This window comes from Leucopleurus acutus (assembly GCF_964270905.1).
Source record: "Leucopleurus acutus genome assembly, chromosome: 6".
NCBI classification, from domain to species: Eukaryota; Metazoa; Chordata; class Mammalia; order Artiodactyla; family Delphinidae; genus Leucopleurus; species Leucopleurus acutus.
In genome coordinates, this window is record NC_139149.1 from 84,064,482 (window position 1) to 84,086,825 (window position 22,344).

The window sequence follows — 22,344 nt, forward strand, 5'->3', positions numbered from 1 at the left end:
AGCCAAATAAATAAATAAATATTTTTTAAAACCCCCCAAAACAAAAAAAAAAACACCTTCCCCAAAATGGCACAGCTCACTAATTTCCAGTCATCCTTTTATAATGATCTGGGACTTTTTGGAGGGGGAGATGGGAAGAAGATATGTCTGTAATGACTCCTGTCAGCTTGGGGAGAGGGCTGGCCTCAACTGCTGAGAGTTTTCTCAGCTGAGAATGTGAAGTACTTGACCTTTTGTTCTCAGCTGGGTGCCTTAGTCACCAATTTCTGGGAATTCAGGAAGAATTCTACTCTGCTTCAGACATCCTGGGACAGAATCACTTAATTGGCTTTTCATCCTAGTTATGGGCTATATTTAAACAAACTTTCATAGTTTCCTGTTTGGAAGTGAGTGGTCTTCTCTTGCCTCAGCATCTGAAAATTGAAATCACACGGATCATGTAGCCTGGAATTAAATTCAGCATTACCTTTCAACAGATACTCACAAGTACAACTGGAATTAAGAGTCCACAGTGTACCTGGACTGCACTGTTGAGTTATATAAGAAATATGAGGAAAGGAGTCCTTCCTCTGAACTTACACAGGAGCGGCATCGAAGGCATATAAGTGCTAACACATTTGATAGAGGCTCTGAGTAGAGGAAGAGGAAGATGTTATGTGTTGGGAAAGGCTTCAGCAAGGAGTAGATTGAACTCAGTTTGGGTTTTCTATGATGAGCAGAATTTGACTAGGAGGACAGTGGGTGGGAGAGACTATGTCTGCCTAGTGCCCCACCAACCCTTTTGATCTCCTTCTCTTTTGTAGGTCCGAACGATAAACATGTATAAGGAAATTGATCAAACACCCTACAAACAAGAGATTAATGCCAAGAACCTGATCCAGTGTTGGAAAGAATGCATGGCCATGTCTTCCTACGCCCTAAGGAAAGCAGCCGTAGAAAAATTCAACTCGGAGAACTGCTGGAAGAAGAAGGGGCTGGCAATGGTCCCCCTGAAGTTTCCTGTCGGCCTTGGATCAGTTGCTGCTGGTCAGGTCAGTTCTCCAAACAGACAAATCAAAAGGTGTTGAGGAAACTTTCCATTAAGGTGGATTAGCCATATGGTTGCAATGTCTAACTGTTCAACTTCCCCAGAGCTGTGCTCCGTCCAACTAGTTTTTCTCCAGAGGAGACGAGAACTACTTTGCCCACTTCCCCAGGGTTGGTGACAAGCATTCTTGCTAGGAAATTGGGAGACCCAGCACCTATTCCTGGCCTTGGAATTGAACAGCTGCATTAGCTCACTGTGGGCCCATATCACTTAAGTATAAAATACTTAAGTATTGGGGGACCAATGACCCCCAAGACTCCTCTTCAGATACTCTGATTCTGTGAGATAGAAACAGGAAATGGAAGAGTAACAAAAGCTGCAAGGCATTCGGTGCTCCTCCCATTTTTGGTGGGCTGGGGAAAATTACATCCAGAAAAATAGATCATTTAAATATCTTTTCAAACAATCGTAGAAGTTTTTTTTCACTTTATAGCCGTTAAAGGTATCACGGGGAGGACTGAAAATCTATTCTTTTTTTTCTTTTTAATAAATTTATTTATTTATTTTTGGCTGTGTTGGGTCCTGTTGCTGCACGTGGGCTTTCTCTAGTTGGGGCGAGCGGAGGCTACTCTGTTGCGGTGCGCGGGCTTCTCATGGCGGTGGCTTCTCTTGTTGCGGAGCACGGGCTCTAGGTGCATAGGCTTCAGTAGTTGCAGCACACGGGCTCAGTAGTTGTGGTGCACGGGCTTAGCTGCTCCGCGGCATGTGGGATCTTCCCAGCCCAGGGCTCGCACCCGTGTCCCCTGCATTGGCAGGCAGATTCTTAACCACTGCGCCACCAGGGAAGTCCTGAAAAATCTATTCTTGTTGTTTACTTTCTTTAATTGATTAAATGAATTCCCTGCTCGGTTGCTTAAACCTCACTTGCAGGTTCCACCTCTTCATTCTTGAGTGGAACTTACCCCGAACAGCTGGTGGTCTTTATTGTCGCTCATTGTACAGCAGGGACGTGGGAACCCTGTTCCCTATGTTCTTCCATGTCCGTATGTGTATCTGTACATACATGTGGATGAGGTGGCAGAGCCCTCAAAACGGTAGTCCCTCCCCTTCGCAGAGTTCACGCCTTCGGCTGAACCGTGAAGAAGGTACGGCAGGTGTGTGTTTTGAGCGCTGACAGAATAGGGATAAGTGGGGGTGGGGCCGTGAAGAGCACTAGTGTGTAGGCCGTGTGATGGGGAGGCCAGGAAAAGCAGGCAGGAAGGCCCTTCCCCCGTTTCCACACCCATCATTCACCCATCTATCCTGACTCAGCCTGGATGAAATCACCAGAACGTTTTCATGCAGCTTTGATTGTAGGTGGGTTAACGCAGAGGGGCATATAACAACACAGTGGCGATCTGAGTGCAGCCTTCCTATGCCTCTCCTGTTTACGATGGCAAAACAGCACAGATGTTGTTTAGTCATCTGCCTACAATTTACTCAGATGAGAGAGTCAAGAGGCTGTGGTTGAGGAATAAAGGCAAAAACAAGGTTATTAAAAAGGAACGGAAGGGGGAAAACTATCCCTAGAAAAGGGTTAGCGAGCAGTGACGCTTTATATATAGTTTTGGGGCAAACTGATTAGCCAGCGGCCAGCGAAGAGGTCAGTCTGGGCCGTCTGTCCTTGAGTACACCGACCAGGATCATGCAGAAAACAATTTCCATTGTATATGAATCTTCTGGAAATTTGGGGGCGTTAGGCTGTGGGTGGACATGGCAGGCTGTCTCTATTCAATGGTTGCCATTACTTAATACCTGGCCTCCACAGGAGACTAGGTCTGTCCCATTTCCCTCATCAGAAATTTCTCAAAAGGTAGATAAAAATTAACGATAATTACTGAGCACCTACGATGTTGTAAGTTCTTTTAGATTTTATCTCATCCAGCCCTCAGGGCAATCTATAAGATTTGTGACCTTATGTTAATGATGAGAAACTGAGGCTCAGAGAGCTTAAATAACTTGTCCAGAGTCCCACAGCTGCTGAGAGGCGGGGCCGGTGCTGGAACTCAGGTCTCAGAGGCTCCAGAAGCTGTGCTTTGTCAGCTACATCAAGCTGCTTCCCCATAGCACCTTCTGGGGGGAACTGAGGTGGGATTCAGCTCAGCTGGGAAGAAACTAGACAACAGCCAGCAGCACAAATTCATTCTCAAAGGCTCCTGAGACGCCTTCCCCACCACCACCATCCCCTCCCATCCTTGCCTGGAAACCAGCTTCTGTGCTTAAAACATTTGCTTAGGGCTGAATTGCAGAGTTGAACTGAGGAGTTTGAGATCACTCGGGCTGCTTCCTGGAAGCCATACGCTGAAAGCCTCTGTTCTGAAGCAAACCAGATAGAGGGGGGAACTAGAGCACCTTCTGCGTCTACGGCCCTAGGCTGGGTGATTTGCAATTTCCCACTTGATTTAAGCCCTATCTCCCCTCTGTTGGCTGGTGTGATTCTGTTTCATAGAAGGGGGAGCTGAAGCCCACAGAGGTCCGCTCTCCTACGGAAGGACATCCAGCTAGTGAGTGGTAGAACAAGGACTTGACTTCAAGACTGTGCTCCCAACAGCTGAGGGTGTCAAACATGCCTCACCTGCATTATATTTAATTCCTAGACAGAGCACTGAAGTGCGCACAGTATCTAATGAACCTCTGTATTCCCAGTGCCTTCATACGGCACCTGGCACAGAAGAGGAACTCAAACGTTTGAATGGCTGAGACATTTTGGGAATCTGTTGGGTCAAAGCTCATGTCTCACCAACACCAGCAGTCATTGCTTGAGGACTTACATTTCACAGACTAAGTTCCAAGTTTATATTGGACAACTCTCTGTTCCCACGTGCCAGTTGTGCTGATTTCGCAGATGCAGCTTTGCAGAATTATCTTTTCTGGCGCTAACAATGAGCCACCCGGTGGTACCACTTAACTGAACCGAATTCGACATTGTAAGTGGCCCAAGAAGACTGCAGCAGCACGTGGGACAATTACTCAGCAGTCTCAGACAGAAATGCTGCCCTGACACACAGGCAGAGCGCTGCTGCCAGCGGGGTCACACGTGATGAAATGCACAATCCCCTGTACTTGTAGTTCAATCACATGTGCCAGTTACACATTTCACCCACAAGCAACTTCTGAATTGCTGGCAGAGCCAAGGAGGCCAAATAGAGTGTCTACAAGCTTAAGGAACAGATTAAATGGCTATGCTGTTGCCAATTCATTTATCAAACTTTTATTGAGTACTTACTACTCATGAGTTACTATGTGGCTTTGCAAAGGATGCCTTAGGACATGGACTTTCCTTTCAGGGGGCTTACATTCCAGTAGAGTACAAAGAGGTGCCGTAGAATGGAGCCCAGGAGCAGCCACTGCAGCTGGCATCCCCCGCCGTCGGGTGCATAACCCCTGGGCAGCCCGCCCCAGGTGCTCTGTAGAGGATGTCACTCCTTATCTTTATTGTTTAGAGAATAAATGACCAGGAGCACAAGACAGTGTTTCCAGGACTGATATGTCAGCAGACAGTAGAACGTGCTCTGCTGGATCTCCCCAAGGCACTTGGATATGATTATTCTGGCAACGATGCCTTTCCTAAGGTTCTAAGATTCTCCCTTGGGCTGTGAGTGTAGGTGCCTTTGTCCTCAGAGAAAGTGCTCCTATGTCCCCATTTTCTCAATACATCCCTAGTTTATACCAGCTGACCAGGTAAATAGAGCCCATTTTCACGGTCAAAGTGCCTGATTTGGAATGCTAGAGGGTTCTGCGTGTCATTTGCTAGAGTAGTGTGAACCTTTGGATGCCAGTAAAGAGGCAGCTCTCCAAGTGTGGCCCATGGCGCACAGGTGGCTCTAAAGGTCCTTCTGGTGGGCAAAGAATCTATCTAGGAATGCACTCCTTTCCTTGGGCATATCTGGTGATTGACACGCAGTTCCTTTGACTTTCACTTCTGACCAGGGTTGTTTATAACTAATCTAAGTGAGTAAAGCAAGGCTTAAAAATTTTAGCTTCATTAAATGGAAATTAGCTTGTTACCAGAATTTTCTGAAGACCTGCCTTTACAAATCCTAGATTATTATGCCACTCTGCATAGAAGCTTAGATATTAAGAAACCTAGCCGATAGCTTTTAGTGACCCCTGGCTGGCCTAGACTACATCTAAGAGGCTGACATTTCCCAGTTGAGCAGCAGTAAAGGTGTGCCTTGGAGACCCCCTGAATCACAGTGGAACCAGTAGAAGCATTTTTCTCTAGGACCATATGCTGTTAATATTGCTCGTGTACTGGAGACTCAAAGTGAAGACGCCATTCACATTTTCTGCAGTCTCCTGGGATATCTCAGTCTCCTGGCCCATCTCCATACCCCCTAGTTTAGCACAAGCAGACTTGGCAAGAAGGCACATTCCTATCGACTGTAAAACATGCTTAGCTTAGAGCCTGGGTGTTTCTGACCACAGCAGCCTTTTATTCTATGTTAGCTGTTTGGTTCCTTCTGTATTCCTGTGGGAGCTGTGCAGTTAGATAAGATTACTTTGAAGTTCTCTTCGAACTCTAAAGCCCTATAACTCTGGGCCAAGGTGACTGAGGGTGGGCTTAGCTCATTTTGCAGCAAAAATGTAATGTCTCTCTGCCCCATCTTATTTGGATTTTTATTTTTGCTTCTCTATAACATACCTACAACTATGGGGATAAGTGTTCATGTAAACAAGTCTTCCTTCTTCCCCAAACTATCTATACTTAACTTTGCATTTAAAACTGACGACACCCTCTCCCCCAAAACACCCAAATCCAGATTATTGTTCCACCCTGGGTAGGGGGGATCCTTGAAGGTACCAGTGCGCTCAGCTTTTCTACTGAGGAAATAGTAGCGTAAGCAGCCTAACTAATCCTGCCCCAGACTCACAGCCATCCAGCGACAAGCTGGCCTCTTGTGGGACGATCATGAGGCAGCACCTGTCCCAGCCTTGCCCTGGCTCTGCTCAGTGCTCTCAGGGCAACGGGGAAAGGGTCTGCGTTTATTTTGGCAGATCGGGAAAGGAGGGAGGGGATGCTTTACGGGGAAAAGGTTTTCTAATTGACGAGATATGTGATAATGTCAATCAAAAAGATCGCGGCAACTGTTTTCATCTTTTTTGCTTAGGCTGCTGCCCTGGTTCACATTTATCTAGATGGGTCTGTGCTGGTGACTCATGGTGGAATTGAAATGGGGCAGGGGGTCCACACTAAAATGATTCAGGTAAGAGTGCAGATAATTGGATTAAGTCGGATGTGTGCTTGTAGATATGTGTAGGAGAGAGAAACCTGGAGTGTACATCTTCTGTTCCCAAATAAAAAGGATAGGAGACTTTAGCTTTGACTACTTCAGCTGCTAAGCTATTCACAGAAACTGGGTAAACAAGCCAGTTGTAACTGACCCTCCTGAAAGAATGTGGTAGAATAGCCTCTGGTTGTCTTACTGCTAAAGAAGGTTGTTTGGTCATTTGCTGCTTTCCTTTGGATATATTAACAAGTGTGTTGTCTTTTTTGAACCTTTGCTGGGCAATAAAAAGATTTAGAAGTTCTCATGTATTGCATTATTTCTTGCCCTTTTTTTTTATGCCTCTTTTTTTTTTTTAGGGTTCCCCAACCTTTTATTTTTTATTTATTTATTTTACATCTTTATTGGAGTATAATTGCTTTACAGTGGTGTGTTAGTTTCTGCTTTATAACAAAGTGAATCAGTTATACATATACATATGTCCCCATATCTCTTCCCTCTTGCATCTCCCTCTTGCCCTTTTTATAGTAAGGACTCTGAACAACTGATAGTATAAAACACATTTGATATTTCTAACCAAACTACCAGTTTTCTTTTCGCTCAATTATTTTAGAATAATTTTTAGCTACTGTTTCTATTTTGCTAATTATTGTAATATTACAGATTATAAAACATTTGAAAGGCAAACATTATTTTAGAAAACCCTGCACAATTCTACCACTTAGCAATAATCACTGTTTTGGGGTCTCTCTATTTTGACTTTTTTCTTCTTCAAAAAATCACTAGCATTCTTTTTATATAATTTTATATCCTGGATTTTCACCTATCCGTATATAGAGTGACCATTTCCTCCTGTCATTAAGAATTCTTTACAATCATGATTTTTAATGCTGCATGTATATGTCTGTATAATTTATTTAGCCATCCCCAATTGCTGAACACTTCAGTGAACATTTTTGTCCATAAGCCTGTGATCAAAGCAATGATTTTTTTAAAAAATAAATTCCAGGAATGTAATTACTGGGTCATAGAATATATCTTAAGTCACTTGCCACGTTACCAAATTGTTTTCCAGAAAGTATCCATCACATTACACCACTACCCAACATTGTACATTACGGATTGTTTAAAAAAAAACTTAGATAATTTAATAGAGGAAAGTATCTCATTATTGCTTTAATTTGCACTTTTCTGATCATAGAGGTGCCGAATTTATGTTTTATTTCATGTTATCACTCGCTTGAGAATTGTGTGGTCATACCTGTCCCCCTTTCTGGGGTGAGACTTCCGTGTTTTCCTTATTGGGCCGCCAGAAACCTTTCTGTTCTAAGCCTATGCACTTTGTGTAGGCAGTCTTCTGAAAGCCAGTGATGGGGAGGGCTCTGTATGCCTTATGCCCCTGTCGTAATTGTGGACAAACTCAACTAAGCCATATTGCTAGCAGGAAAGAGAATGTGGAACCAGCTGAGATGAGTAGTATGATTTTGCCCCATCATTAAACACAAAGGAAGAACCTAGCAGCCAGCTAAGTCCTTATGTTGGCCAGTGGCACTGGCACCATGTACTTCTGGGATCTCTAGTTGGTGCAGCTGCTTTAACAAAGCCATTGTCCTTTCTCAGAAATGCTCTCTTCCTGGAGCATCTCCAGAAATGTGCATAAGGCATCTCCTCTCTGATGAAGTCAGATTTGCTAGAATTTTGCAGAGTGCAGAGATAGGAGGGACCTTGAAGGTGCTGATTTCATGATGATGAAAACATGAAACATTTCTTCCTGCCTTGGCTTGGGGCCTCACCTCCTCTTCCTGGTGCTATTGCACAAAAGAAAGTCAAAGAACAAGAAAGTGTGCTCAGGGCTGGGGGGCCAGACTAGCTACAGGGTCTTAGACAAGAGGAACTTCTTGTGGCTGGAAGAATTTGTGGTACTGCCGCTTGTTCCAGTTGGGCATGGGGGTGTTCCACACACATGCTATCGTATGCTAAGTGCACGGGTCTATGACTAACCAAAGAAAAGTGAAAGAAGATCTCTTCCAAAATCCAGGTGGCCAGTCGTGAATTAAGGATGCCATTGTCCAACATCCACCTTCGGGGAACAAGCACAGAAACCGTCCCTAATGCAAACATCTCTGGAGGTTCCGTGGTGGCCGATCTCAATGGGTTGGCAGTAAAGGTAAAAATCGTTGCAGTGGCACCCAAATCATGAACCCCGTCAAGGCTGGAGCTCAGAAGATGTTGCAAATCAACCCAGCTCTTGTCTCCTTCCCACACCCTCTTGGGGAAAACTGCGCCTTCCCCCAGTCGGGGGCTCAGTCAGTGTCAGGACTGGCCACTCTCCTGAGCGGGAGATGCCACCTCCTTTCTCCCTCACTCCTGACAGCTCACTGGTCCCCAAGCCCTATCAGTTCTACTCAGAAAAGTCTTTCCAGTTCCAGGTTGCAGTACCACGGCTGCTTTGGTTCAAACTCGCGCCTCTTGTCAGGGCCATCGCGAGCCTCTGTCTGTCCACCCCAGTTTCATTGCCTTTCACTCTGGCTTCCTGCAGCCAGGGAAAGCTTTCCCACAAACTAAATCTGACCGTGCTGTGCTTAAAAACAGTGACCGGTGGTTTATCAACAGCTTTTCTGTTAAGTCCTGACCGCTTAGCAGGGCTTACAAGGCCCCCATCCCAGGCGGTCTGTCTTTAAGACCAGCTCATGCCTCACCCCCAACCCCATGAGACCTTTCACCCCACCTCTTACGGGGTTGGTGTCTTCCTTCTCCTCTTAAATAAGCCTATATAACAGCACATAATAGTGTGTTTTTGAAATTGTTGTTCTCGTGACATTATGGTCATAATTTTAACTAAAAAATAATCCCTAGGACGCTTGTCAAACTCTTCTAAAACGCCTTGAACGCATCATCAGCAAGAATCCTGGAGGCACTTGGAAGGACTGGGTGAGAACCACTGTTACTTTGTGTTGTATGTTAGGAAAAAAAAGGAGAGAGGAGAGTGAGACGTGTGAATCAAATACCAGTAGAAAGGGAACGTTAAAAGGTACTGCAGTTACATCATGATCAATAGAAGCCTTTGGCTCTCGGCATGTGGAGATATTATCACAGCATGATGGAGGAACTCCTACATCTGGGACAGTTCTCTATTAGAGAAAAGATGGTTCTTGTGTCCAGAACTCTTGTTTTAATCAAGAATTAATTAATGTTTCTTCCTAAGGAATCTAGGTATTTTCTAGATAATAGCAGTCCATCTATTTGTTCTTTTTTGGGGGGTCCCCTGTTCCTAAAATTGGAAGATAACGCTAGAATCCTTTTATAAAAGTAAAAATCATATAAGCGCTCTTTAGACAGAGGAAACCAAGCCATTTGGGTATATATTCAGCAAGTAGTAGGTACTAAATGGAATGGAAATATTCAACTGCTTCCTTTCATCCACCTAAAATCTAATTGGATGAGAAGACACACATTCTAAAGTCAACTAGGAAACTTTTCAGAGTAACAGGTTCTAAAGTACCAGGTGGTGTGGAATGGATACCCACTGAAGGCTGACAGTTCTAGGATGTCAAGTCATATTAAAGCACTGGTGTGGACGAAATAACATTGGAGAGTCTTACTTAGAAATGGTTCCTGCTATTCCATAGAGTTAGGATTCATTCTATAATTCATATTTATAGGAGCTCTCAATCCTTTCTGGGCATATTTATTTCTGCCCTTTGCCCAGTGCTTCCTGGGAGAGTCTGGTTGGAGAAAGATGGAGAGAGATGTAGTGCAAGAGAGTCAGTCCTCCACCATCAAAAAACGCTGCCATTCAGCCCACTTTCCTCTGTAATGGTTGCACTTCTCACATATTTCTTTCTCAGACTTGGGGGCATCATTTTGTGTCTTAGTCAACTGTGTACACTGCAGAGTCAGGAGAAGCCTTTTGGTGTAAATGGTACAATTTAGTAAGATCGTACCCCTCTCCTAAGTCTGTTATGGATACATGATATTAAAATTAAATGTCTGACCACCCATTTTTTCCTGAAATGTTCTGTGTTAATAGGCTAAGTCTTTCCAGGTGACTGAGTGAAATTCTTCATAAGCAGAACATGTGTTGCCCCCAGTAGTCCAATCTATAAGTGTAACATACCATGGGAGTCGTTTATTATGATGATATGCATTGAACAAATGCTATTCCTACAAGCAGTGAACCATAAATGCCTATAGAGATGGAAAATGCTGAAAGGAATAAATTAAACTTGGTCCTTCCTAGTTATTACTACTGATCACTTTATTTAACACAGAGTAAAATTAATATTGAAGTCTCGAGTGATTCTTACTTTAAACATCTTTATTGCATCACGTTGTATTCTTCTTTTCCAGGCACAGGCTGCTTTTGATGAAAGCATTAGTCTTTCAGCTACTGGATACTTCAGGTAAATAGTCCTTTCAATCGCATGCTATGGAAAATGGCAGCGGTATCTTGAGGGGAAGTTTCACTTCTGTTTGCCATTTTGGCAAAAAACGATTTTGTACCTTGTGTTAACCCACTGTTATAAAGAACATTTAGGTGCTACTTAATCCAAATTTCCAGAAAGCCTGGGAAAAAATAGACACAGAAATAAAATACAGCTGAATCGATGATTCAAATCATACTGGGAAGTACTAACCTGGGGGTTAGTGCTTGGAACCCACAACAGTGGTTGACCTTTTGTTGAAAACTCAGTGTGTCCCTTAAGTTAGGAAATGAAGGAAAAGGGATGCAAATTAAACCCATAATAAGATAAATACCATTTCACACCTTCTAGATTGGCAAAATATAAGAACTTGACAATAACTGTGTGTTGTCAAGATGTGGCACAACTAGAACTCAGACACTTTGGAAAAGAATCTGTCAATTTATCGAGTTATTTTAATGGAGAGTGGAAGCCATCAGAGAATAGAGTGATATAGAGAGTCATACCTGATTTTGTCTCTTTGTCACTTGTCATGGGAGTCCCGGGCTATCAGGAATTGGCTCTCAGGAATAAGCCCCTCCAGACTGGGCGGAGCAGAGGAGAGAAGGGTAGAAAGTACTGGCAAGCTGCTGGCCTATGCTTCTCCTCTATCATGGCATTTGTTTGGTGTTCCTAAAGAACAGTTAGGAACAGAGCAGGCCATGGTGCCTGATGGAGCGACCAGAGTAGTGGCACAGAATGAGAGCCCAGGGGCCTGATCCCTCGCACGGAAGGCTGAATCCTAGAGCCAGCAGACGGGTGAACTGGCAAGCGTGCACCTCTGATGTAGTGTTTGGTGTAAAATCCAGGTGGAATCCCCCAAATCTGATGACGATAGGATTACATGACCCAATATTAGCCAAAGCAATAGGATGAATATCCAGACAGTCAGCAGGTAACTTCCAAGCATAAGGAGTCAGTGGTAGGGAGTGGCTTCATGTTTTTATCAGGCAAAGCAAGTTTAATAAGAAAGAAGTAAATATTTATTTATTCAGCAGACTTATTGCATGTATTATGTGCTACACATCATTGTACAGGTGCACTCCTCTGGTTTGCTGTGCATACAAATTGAGCACAGCTCTTAACGGGTCTGTTTAATCATTGTGGTCTGCAGTTAGGGGCCTTGATCACTTAACAACGCTCCTCAAGAATTCTATTTCCTCCAGGGGTTATGAGTCGAACATGAACTGGGAGACAGGCGAAGGCCGTCCTTTCGAATACTTTGTTTATGGAGCTGCCTGTTCCGAGGTTGAGATAGACTGTCTGACAGGTGCTCATAAGGTCAGTACCAGTTGGGAAGGTCTTCAAGTTGAACTCTAGATACATCTATTTTCCACATATTCCATCTGTCTGAGCACCAGAGAGGCACCATGTAATCGGCCTAAGGATAATTTGTCTGTTTTACCAAGGAAGATAGAAGCTCAGCAATCGCCTCGGTGTTTTATGTGGAAAACAACTGGCAGCCTCTCTTCTTTACTTCCCCTGCTCTTTCAAATGGAATCAGGAAAAAAAAATCACTTCAAGGAAGAAACACAGCCTACAGGGGGCTTCGATGTAGAAACACAGCCTACAGGGGGCTTCCTCTTCCATGAAATGCCATCATATGGCATCCTTTTCTTTCTTTTTAAGAAGATGTTGGGGATAGGAGTTTATTAATTAATTTATTTATTTTTGCTGTGTTGCGTCTTCGTTTCTGTGCTAGGGCTTTCTCTAGTTGTGGCAAGCGGGGGCCACTCTTCATCGCGGTGCACGGGCCTCTCACTATCACGGTCTCTCTTGTTGCGGAGCACAGGCTCCAGACGCGCAGGCTTAGTAGTTGTGGCGCACGGGCTCAGTTGCTCCGCGGCATGTGGGATCCTCCCAGACCAGGGCTCGAACCCATGTCCCCTGCATTAGCAGGCAGATTCTCAACCCCTGCGCCACCAGGGAAGCCCCATATGGCGTTCTTGAAGGATTTCATAAGCATCCACAATCTGCCAGCAAGCACCAAGGGCCAGCCCAGGGGAGCTAGTGGCCAGCTTTTGATATCTCTTGTCCAGCTAGGTCCTGCATTTTAGATAGTTTAAGAGCATCCTTATGCTTTTAAGAAATGCTATGGGGCTTCCCTGGTGGCGCAGTGGTTGAGAGTCCGCCTGCCGATGCAGAGGACACGGGTTCGTGCCCGGGTCCGGGAAGATCCCACATGCCGCAGAGCGGCTGGGCCCGTGAGCCATGGCCGCTGAGCCTGCACGTCCGGAGCCTGTGCTCCGCAACGGGAGAGGCCACAACAGTGAGAGGCCCGCGTACCGCAGAAAAAAAAAAAAAAAAAAGAAATGCTATGAGGAGATGCTCAGATAGATTCTCACACACACACACACACACACACGCTCCTGCTTCAAGGACTCAGAGTTTCTCCTCTTGTAGCTGGGCCTTTGAGGGTAAATGAAGTCCCTTGCCACTATCAATAACAGTAAATGATCATCGATGGATTAAATGGGACTGTGATACCCTCACAACTGTCATGTGATAATCTGCCCAAAAGCTACCCAGAGGCAAGCTCTGGTTCTTGATATTTCCAAACATCCTTTGTGACTGCATCTTGGATTATGATCAAATATAAGCTTTCATTTAATATGTCTCCAGCCTGTATGTTTTTAAACTGTAGTCAGCCTAATCTTTGAAAGTATATACACCCTTATTGAACCTACACCTTTATTGAATCTGCCCATTCAAGTATCTAGCTTGTCAGGATTCTGATTCAAACCAGATTACTTTTGGGGAAACTTGGACTGGGGCAAGACAGTGATCTCTCTAAGCATGCTTTTCATGCTACAGTAGCTGTCCTGTGTTAGGGAGTTCAGTAGAAAGTCCTCTCATGCTAACTGATTTCTACATCCCCCCTCCCTCGAAGAAAATGTTGGTGAAAACGTAATCATTTGGGTTTCCTTGTGTCTTGCATATGCCTTGGTCTTGTTAAGATCTAAGAACAGGGTAATAATTAGCCTTGGTGTTAAATGTTAAGGTGTGCTCTTATAATTTATTGAACAATCTTTTTTTATATAAATTTGTTTATTTATTTTTGGCTGCGTTGGGTCTTTGTTGCTGTGCACGGGCTTTCTCTAGTTGCAGCGAGCGGGGGCTACTCTTTCATTGCAGTGCGCAGCCTTCTCATGGCAGAGACTTCTCGTTGCAGAGCACGGGCTCTAGGTGCAAGGGCTTCAGTAGTTGTGGCATGCGGCCTCAGTAGTTGTGGCTCGCGGGCTCTAGAGCGCAGGCTCAGTAGTTATGGTGCACGGGCTTAGTTGCTTGGCAGCATGTGAGATCTTCCTGGACCAGGGCTCAAACCCGTGTCCTCTGCATTGGCAGGCGGATTCTTAACCACTGTGCCACCAGGGAAGCCTAACTGAACAATCCTAAGAGATGCATGAGACAGCCTTATCAGATGTCTTCATAAAAGCTAGATCTGAGGCTCAGGTTAGGTATCACCCCAAGGCAAAAGGCCATAATGTGACATCCCACTAAGGGACCTCCCTGTGGCCTGTTTTTCAGAAATTCTCTTCATATTGATGGAATTGCTTTAACAGACATTTATTAGCTGATACCATTTCTGAGGGTCAGGAACCTGGGAGTAGCTTATTGGGGTGATTCTGGCTTGGGTTTCCTCATGTGGTTACCGCCAAGCTGTTGACTACCTCCAAGGGTTGCAGTCATCTCAAGGCTCAGTGGCAGCTGGAGAATCCGATTCCAAGCTGCATTGCGTGGTTGTTGGCAGGAAGCTTCAGTTTCTCACTGGCTGTTGGCCAGAGGTCTCCGTTCCTCACCACATGGACCTCTCCATAGGATGTTTCAGTGTCCTTGGGACGTGAAAGCTGGTTCCCCGTGAGGGATTGGTCCAAAGGAAAAGGAGAGAGAGAGAGTATGGGTGATTAAGATAAAACCCAAGACAGAAGCCAGAGTCAGCCTAGTCTCGGAGTGATGAACTATTACTCCTGCCATATCCTACTGACCACACAAGCCACCCCTGGTAGAGTGCGGGAGCGGGCTGCATGAGGACGTGAATACGGGGAGGTGGGGGCCAGCGTGGAGTCTGCTGCCACCGCCTAGAACAGCCCTATCAGATGACAGTGCAGACAGCAGTCAGCCCACAGCCTTGAAAGCAAAACCTTCACTAACACTGCAGAGTTGAGAGCGCCCCTGCTCGCCTCCAGTTGAGGCCACTGGTCTCCTAGAAGAGGCCACCAGCCTTGCTAACTGGCGTGGAAGAGAAATTGACATTTCACTTTGTTGTTAAACAAGAGGGGTGGGTACCTGAAGTTTTATCATAGTAAAACATTCTAGATCACTATCTAATTTACTTAAGAAAAATGCTAGATGAAAGTCCCAGATCAAATAAGGAAATTCTTGGGTTTCCTTTGTTGCATTCATAATTATAAGTAGAATCTGTCATGACAAAGACCATACGTCACAGAAAAGAAGGTACAGACCTGCTGGGGAGCAAAGGTGTCACCACCAGCCTGGCTGGGCCTGCTGTCCTTCTCCTCATTTGTAGGTTATCGGAGAACTTTTGGTCACCAAGGTGGTAATGTTAGATTTAATCTCTGCTCTAAAAATGAAAAATGTAAAATAGCATATAACAGATTTCTTGCTGATGTGCCCTGAGCTCTTGATTCAGTGACTATCACCCAGCCAGTTGGACTCTGAATGTGGGGTTGTGTGGTAGCCACAGAGTTTTGCAACAAGGATCAGGAGGGCCATAGACATTTCCTGTTTTCTGTGGCATATGTTCTATTTGTTGTAGTGGATTAAACTGAGTATGTTACATCACTCAGCTGGAATCAAAGTCAAGTAAATATTTTTCTCTCCTATTTTTTCCAAGAAAAAAAATTATCACTGATTAAGCTGGTTGAGTATTTATATAACTTTGAAAGTTATACATAGTAAACTTTGTTGCTTCTTTCTCCTGAAATATAATGTGGCCCAAAGATAGGTTCTTTTCCAATGCCATCCTGACAGGAACTGCTTCTCGACTTTGTCTCCCCAAGTTGTATTCATTAAACTAAACGTTTTTACTTTTTTTTTTTAATTACTAGAACATCAGAACAGACATTGTCATGGATGTTGGCTGCAGTATAAATCCGGCCCTTGACGTAGGCCAGGTATGTGGAACTGACTTTCCTGACTCCCCATTTGTAAAAGTCAAAACTTCTGGGGGATCTGCCAGGAACACATCCCGTTGGCTTGTTCATCGTCTTCTTATTCTATCCCTTTATTCAGAATGTTTCCGTTCAGGACAGCCACGGAACTCAAATCTCTTAGTGTTTAAAAAAGGGAAGGGGACAAAGGTGTTTCAGGTAGATTTTGAAGAAACATACAGTCTGTGACTGGGGAGCTTGAATGAGCAGGACTAAGCCTAGAGGTGAAAAGTGAGCCCCATACCTGTGGGCTGGAAGTAGAATGCAGTGCTTAGTGCTGAATCCTGGGGAGATGATGGGCTCTGGCTTCAGGGAGTTTAATGTTGGGTTGAGATAACAAACGTCAAATAGTTACAGCAGCAGCTGTTGATGGGTAGCCTATTTTGCCCACAGACATTTTAACATTTAAATTTGTAATAATTAACAAGATTGAAAAATCACAAGCTATTTTACATGAATTTTCAAGTGGCTAGCACCTCTTGGAAACACAGAAAATTTGCCAACACCGGCGCTACATTTCCACGAGGAAAAGTTGATTGGCTGCTTCTTTAGAGAGCCACATGCTCTCTGGAAGCTTCACTCACTTTCTTTACCTGCCTCAACCCCAGTGGGCCATTCAGCTCCCTACTTGCAATGGAGCGTATAGTCTGAGGGACTCTCCAATTAGGACATTGACTGGAGAATGGGAAGAATGTATGGGTTGGAGAAGTCAAAGCAGGCTTCCGGGAGGAAGTGGTGTGGACCAGGTAGTCAAAGAATGATCGGGAAGAGGTGTTCCGGGTGGGAGGAGAGTGGAGCAAATCAACCTAAAGAAAGAGCTAAGATTCTGCACACCTTGTGTTCATGGCTGGCAGTGAGGAGAGGCTGGTGGCAGCGCTCACCCATGTCCCAGGAGCAGGATGTGAGGCTGGAGGTAGGGAGCAGAAGAGGGCCGGGCTGGTGGAAGCCTCCAAAGACAGGCACCTCACTTAGCAGGGGGAGGGGACTTGGCCCGGGGAGCAGTCTGGAGTGTTAGGAAGCTTCCTCTAACGTCGTGGTAGAGAAGAACATCGCTGCTAATAGATAGAAGTGAGGATGGAGATGGGTGGAGAAAAAAGGGCCACAGGAAGGAAAGAAAGGAAGAAGAGACTCAGAAATCAGAAGTCTGTGTGGGGCTTCCCTGGTGGCGCAGTGGTTGAGAGTCCGCCTGTCGATACAGGGGACACGGGTTCGTGCCCCGGTCCAAGAAGATCCCACGTGCCGCGGAGCAGCTGGGCCCGTGAGCCATGGCCGCTGAGCCTGCGCGTCCGGAGCCTGTGCTCCGCAAGGGGAGAGGCCACGACAGTGAGAGGCCCGCATACCGCAAAAAAAAAAAAGTCTATGTGGAAAGGTAATTTTGTCCACGTGCTGACATCTAAGAACCGGAGCATTTTTTTTTTTTTTTTTTTTACCGTACGCGGGCCTCTCACTGTCGTGGCCTCTCCCGTTGCGGAGCACAGGCTCCGGACGCGCAGGCTCAGCGGCCATGGCTCACTGGCTCAGCCGCTCCGCGGCATGTGGGATCTTCCCGGACCGGGGCACGAACCCGTGTCCCCTGCATCGGCAGGCGGACTCTCAACCACTGCACCACCAGGGAAGCCCAGAACCGGAGCATTTTAAAGCTGTAAAGGAAGCTAAGCAAGCACACGGTTCGAACCCTTCATGTTACAAGCGAGGAAACTGAGTCCAGAGATGTGAGGCCAGCAGGCTCGTAAGTGAGGAGCTGCTAAGGTTCCGGAGCCCCGAGAGTCTTTCCTGGGGTGCTGGGGTCTGTGGCCAACCAGTCAGAGAGCGTTTCATCTGCCTTGTAGGCAGAAAAAGTCAGGGCATTTGGGCTACGGGCTCCCTGAGGGTTCTTCCAGAGCTGCAATTTTAATGCCAGGCTGAGATTCGAACTCAAGTTCTTTGAGTGAACTTAGCGTTCACTAAGATGTTCAGACATGCTTCGAGGTGAACTTGTAAGTAAACATTTGGAGACCTACTCCAAGACATGCTGAAAACCCCCTTCAACTGCATTTTTAAGATTCAGACTAACAGCAAGAAGGTGAAATGTTACTGTTGACTGTCTTTTCTCATATATGGACATTTTTATTTTTATTTATTTATTTTTTGCCTCAGATTGAAGGTGCATTTATTCAAGGCGTGGGACTTTATACAATAGAGGAACTGAATTATTCTCCTCAGGGGGTCCTGTACACTCGGGGCCCAAACCAATATAAGATCCCTGCCATCTGTGACGTCCCCACGGAGTTGCACGTTTCTTTGTTGCCTCCGTCTCAAAACTCAAATACCCTGTATTCGTCTAAGGTAAGCTGTGCTCTATGAATAAATGCATGTTTACGTGATATCTGTGCCAGGAGGGAGGGGCTACATTCATCTCTTGGTTGTTTGGGGGTTTTGCCAGGATTGTAGGGGAAAAAAGCCCTATTAAACATTTTTTTTTGTTTGGCCACCATGCGGCTTACAGGATCTCAGTTCCCCAACCAGGGACTGAACCTGTGCCCCCCGCAGTGGAACATGGAGTACTAAACACTGGACCACCAGGGAATTCCCAAAACATTTTAATTTTAAAGTAATTTAACAACATTATACAATTTTTAAAAAATACTCCAAATCGTGGAGACTAACACAAACTACTATTACCATCAGGTTGTCTGATTTTTCATCTTCATGCCAATAATCATCTTAATGCCTATATCTGCTTTCTCCATTTGGGATCATTTCCTTAGGCTGGGATCCTAAGAATGGGAATACTGGGTCAAAATAGTGAATTAGCTTTTTAAAGGAAAAAGTTGTACATGTAATATTTAATATTTTGTGTACCCGTCCATGCACATATGTACCTATAGATGCACATATACATAATACACATACATAGGTATATATATACAGAGAGAGAAAGAGAGAGTCATAATCTAGTTGACTTGTTTCCCTTCCAGGGTCTGGGAGAGTCTGGGATATTCCTGGGGTGTTCGGTGTTTTTCGCCATCCGGGACGCGGTAAGTGCAGCACGACTGGAGAGAGGGCTGTTTGGACCGTTGAAGCTCAATAGTCCGCTGACCCCAGAGAAGATTAGAATGGCCTGTGAAGACAAGTTCACAAAAATGGTATGTTCTGCTCATGCAAGTCTGAATTGTTTTTTTCCCCTGTCCTTGTGGTTAAGTTTCATTAACCCACCGTGGTGGTTTTCCACGGAAGAAGAGGTGACAGGAATCCTGAAGACATCTGAGCAGGAGAGCAGCCTGCCTGCGGTGGGGCTCAGTTCTACGCCACTAAAAAAGAAAGGTTCATTCTTCATTTCCTCACTCATCAATTGTATATTCCTCCTTATTAGTTTTGTTCCCTTCCCAGGACACATTAGTCAGGGATAAAGTTCAGGAACTGTGCCCTGAACCCAAGAATCCCAGGCCGAGAATCTGGGCCACCTCCACAATCTAACTTCCTCGGAAGGAAGTTTAGAGGACAGACTAAACTTCCTTCCAAACCACCGGGAGTATGTGCCATTCCTCATTTGAACCACAAAGTAGGACGGGCCCTTTCCCAACCCCCAGCAGCAGGAATCCCTCCTGCAAGCCAACCCCCTCCCGCCCCGCCCCCCTCCGGCTGAGCAAACATCTCAGCTCTCCTTGGGCGTTCCCAGTGGGCTTTTTCATTGTGGGAGCAGGTCATGCCATTGACAGCGACTCCTCTGACTGTAAACAAGTTATTCCTCATACTGAGGGGAGAGCCCCGTCCTATACCTCCTCTCATGGGGGCTCTTCACGGTACCCCGTATAGCTCTTCCTAAACCCCACGAATCGCCGCTTCACTCTGGAGAAGCACAGAGGCTGATTCCACCTTTCCTTTGTCCCTCTTCAAGCACGAGATGACTCTCATAGCTGTCCTGCCTCGCCTGACCCTTGGTCTCCTCCTGGATTCCTCCACGTTTCTCATACTGTCATGGCCAGACCTCTCGTTGTCCTGGTCACCCTCTGGGTGGTTTTTATCCTATTTTATAGTCTGCTATTTGTCACACATCACAAACATTTTCCAAGTTGCAAACATCCAAACTTGTCCTTTTATTCCAGATTCCAAGAGATGAACCTGGATCCTATGTTCCTTGGAGTGTACCCATATGAATCAAATACAAACCTCTGGCGAAGATGGGGTGGCTCTTCCAACAAAGCAATCTATCCAGTCTCAATGCTCTAGGATGATGGGTCTGAAAGACAAATTTTCACAGTTCAGAAATCATTTCACAGAGTATTGCTTTTATAGGATGCTGATTTTAAATGTCCCATTTGGAATTTGATAGATATGCTTAAGCAATTTAGAAATCATATTTTAAATGGCATAAATGCTAACTGGTTTCCTCTAGAATGGTATTCTTTATTATTCTGTCCCTTAAATCCATCCAGCTGAATGGAATGGAAGATGATGGTTTATATGTAATTCATAGTTGGCTTGTATTCACCAACAGAAATTATACTGTCTAGTGAAAGGTGGTTTTCTAAGTAACTTTATTAGTATGAACTGTAAAGTTGTCATTTTCTCATTTGTCCCCATCTGCTATCACCCTCTTTTTCTTGTCAGAATGGATCTAGGCACTATGTCTAAAGAGTCTGTAGGACCAAAGAAAAAACCAGATAAATTGCACTTAATCAAAACTAAAAAGTTTTGTGCTTCAAAAGACACTATGAGAAATTGAAAAGACAAACCACAGAACAGGAGAAAATATTGGAAATATTTGCAAATCGTATGTCTGATAAAGATCTACTGTGCAGAATATATTTTAAAACTCTTACAACTCAACAATAAAAAGATAAATAACCCAAGTTTTAAATGGGCAAAGGAATTAAATAGACATTTCTCCAAAGACATCCAGGTGGCCAATAAGCACATGAAAAGATGCTCAAACTCATTAGTCATGAAGAAAATGCAAATCAAAACCACAATGAGGTATCATTTCACACCCACTAGGGCAGCTGTAATCAAAATGATGGACAATAGTAAGTGCTGGCAAGAATGTGGAGCAACTGGAACCTTTATCCATTGCTGGGGAGAATGAAAATGGTGCAGGTCCTCTGGAAAACAGCTTGGCAGTTCCTCAGAAAGTTAAACACGTAGTTATCATATGACCACTCTTACATATATACCCAAGAGAATTGAAAACGTATGTTCACACAAAAACTTGTACACAAAGGTTCATAGCATTATTTATAATAGCCCAAACCAGAAACAGCCCAACTCTATAAACTGATACATGTGTTATGTCCATATAAGGGAATATTATTGAGCCATACCATGAGTGAAATACTGGTACATGCTACAGCGTGGATGAACCTTGACAACATTATCCGAGTGAAAGTAGCCAGGCACAAAAGAACACATGTTAATAGTATGATTCCATCTATGAAATGTCCAGAATAGGCAAATTCATAGAGACAAAGTAGATTAATGGTTGCCAGGCCCTGAGGGGAAAAGGGAATGGGACGGTGATGGCCAATGGGTACAGGGTTCCTTTTCAGGCTGATGGCAATGTTCTGGAATTGGATAGTGATGATGGGTGAACAACCTGTGTATATACTAAAAACCACTGAATTACACACACTTTAAAAGAGTGAATTTTATGGTATGTGAGAAACAGAAAACAAGGAAAAGAGTGAGAAGTTGTGAGATTCATAAGAAATATATCCCAGTGGCCTTTAGTGACAGGAAACCTCAAAGTGGACCAAGCAGCAAGACAGAATCACTGAAAAACTCCAAACATCGGCACTGATGTATAAAGGACTAGAGACTAGAGTATAATATCTTCTCCCTGTCACACTTGCAACTCTTGACTCTTGTCCCAGAGCCAGGTAAGACGGCAAAACTTCTTCAGTGACCTAGGACTAAAGTCTAAGGTCATTCTTATTACGGTTACACATGGTTACGTTAAAACCCTTTAAAGAGCAGACTTTCTCATTCATATCACAAATGATTATAGAGCACCTACTATGTGCCAGGCGCTGTTCTAGTCACTTAGGACATAACAGTAAACCAAGTCAACAAAGATGCCTGCCCTTGTGAAGATTATAATCTAGTCAGGGGAGACAGACAGAAAATAACAAATATAATTGAATTACAAAGTGTGATCGAAGGAGCCGAGTGCTGAGGGAACAATGCAAGTAGAGCAGGTTAAGGCGACGGAGAGTGAGGGAGGCCTGGAGCTGGTTGCAGCTGGTAGGTCTGGGGATGAGGATGGTGAGGGTCTGAGCCAAGAAGGTACCTGGAGGAAGAGCACGTCAGAGCATCTGGGGGCAAAGTCCGCGCCGGGGGAGTGTGCCTGCCTCTCTGTGGACAGAAATGGCGCTTGTGAGCCCGGAACAGGCCCGGGGAGGGGCAGACAAGCAGAGCCTTGAGACCACTGTGAGGACGTG

The 22,344-nt window shown here is 44.8% G+C and overlaps 1 protein-coding gene across 1 annotated transcript in view; it reads left to right on the plus strand.

Moving 5' to 3' along the window:
• The window catches only part of AOX1 (aldehyde oxidase 1), a 70,693-nt gene extending 49,666 nt beyond the window's left edge, over window positions 1-21,027 (plus strand). Inside the window, exons 26-35 of the mRNA XM_082841374.1 lie at window positions 804-1,031; window positions 6,178-6,273; window positions 8,333-8,461; window positions 9,151-9,225; window positions 10,645-10,697; window positions 11,924-12,038; window positions 15,827-15,892; window positions 18,065-18,253; window positions 18,886-19,053; window positions 20,014-21,027. Coding sequence (XP_082697500.1) covers window positions 804-1,031; window positions 6,178-6,273; window positions 8,333-8,461; window positions 9,151-9,225; window positions 10,645-10,697; window positions 11,924-12,038; window positions 15,827-15,892; window positions 18,065-18,253; window positions 18,886-19,053; window positions 20,014-20,064 — 1,170 coding nt within the window. The 3' untranslated portion in view covers window positions 20,065-21,027. The remainder of the gene's footprint in view (window positions 1-803; window positions 1,032-6,177; window positions 6,274-8,332; window positions 8,462-9,150; window positions 9,226-10,644; window positions 10,698-11,923; window positions 12,039-15,826; window positions 15,893-18,064; window positions 18,254-18,885; window positions 19,054-20,013) is intronic.
• Window positions 21,028-22,344: the final 1,317 nt, after the last annotated feature.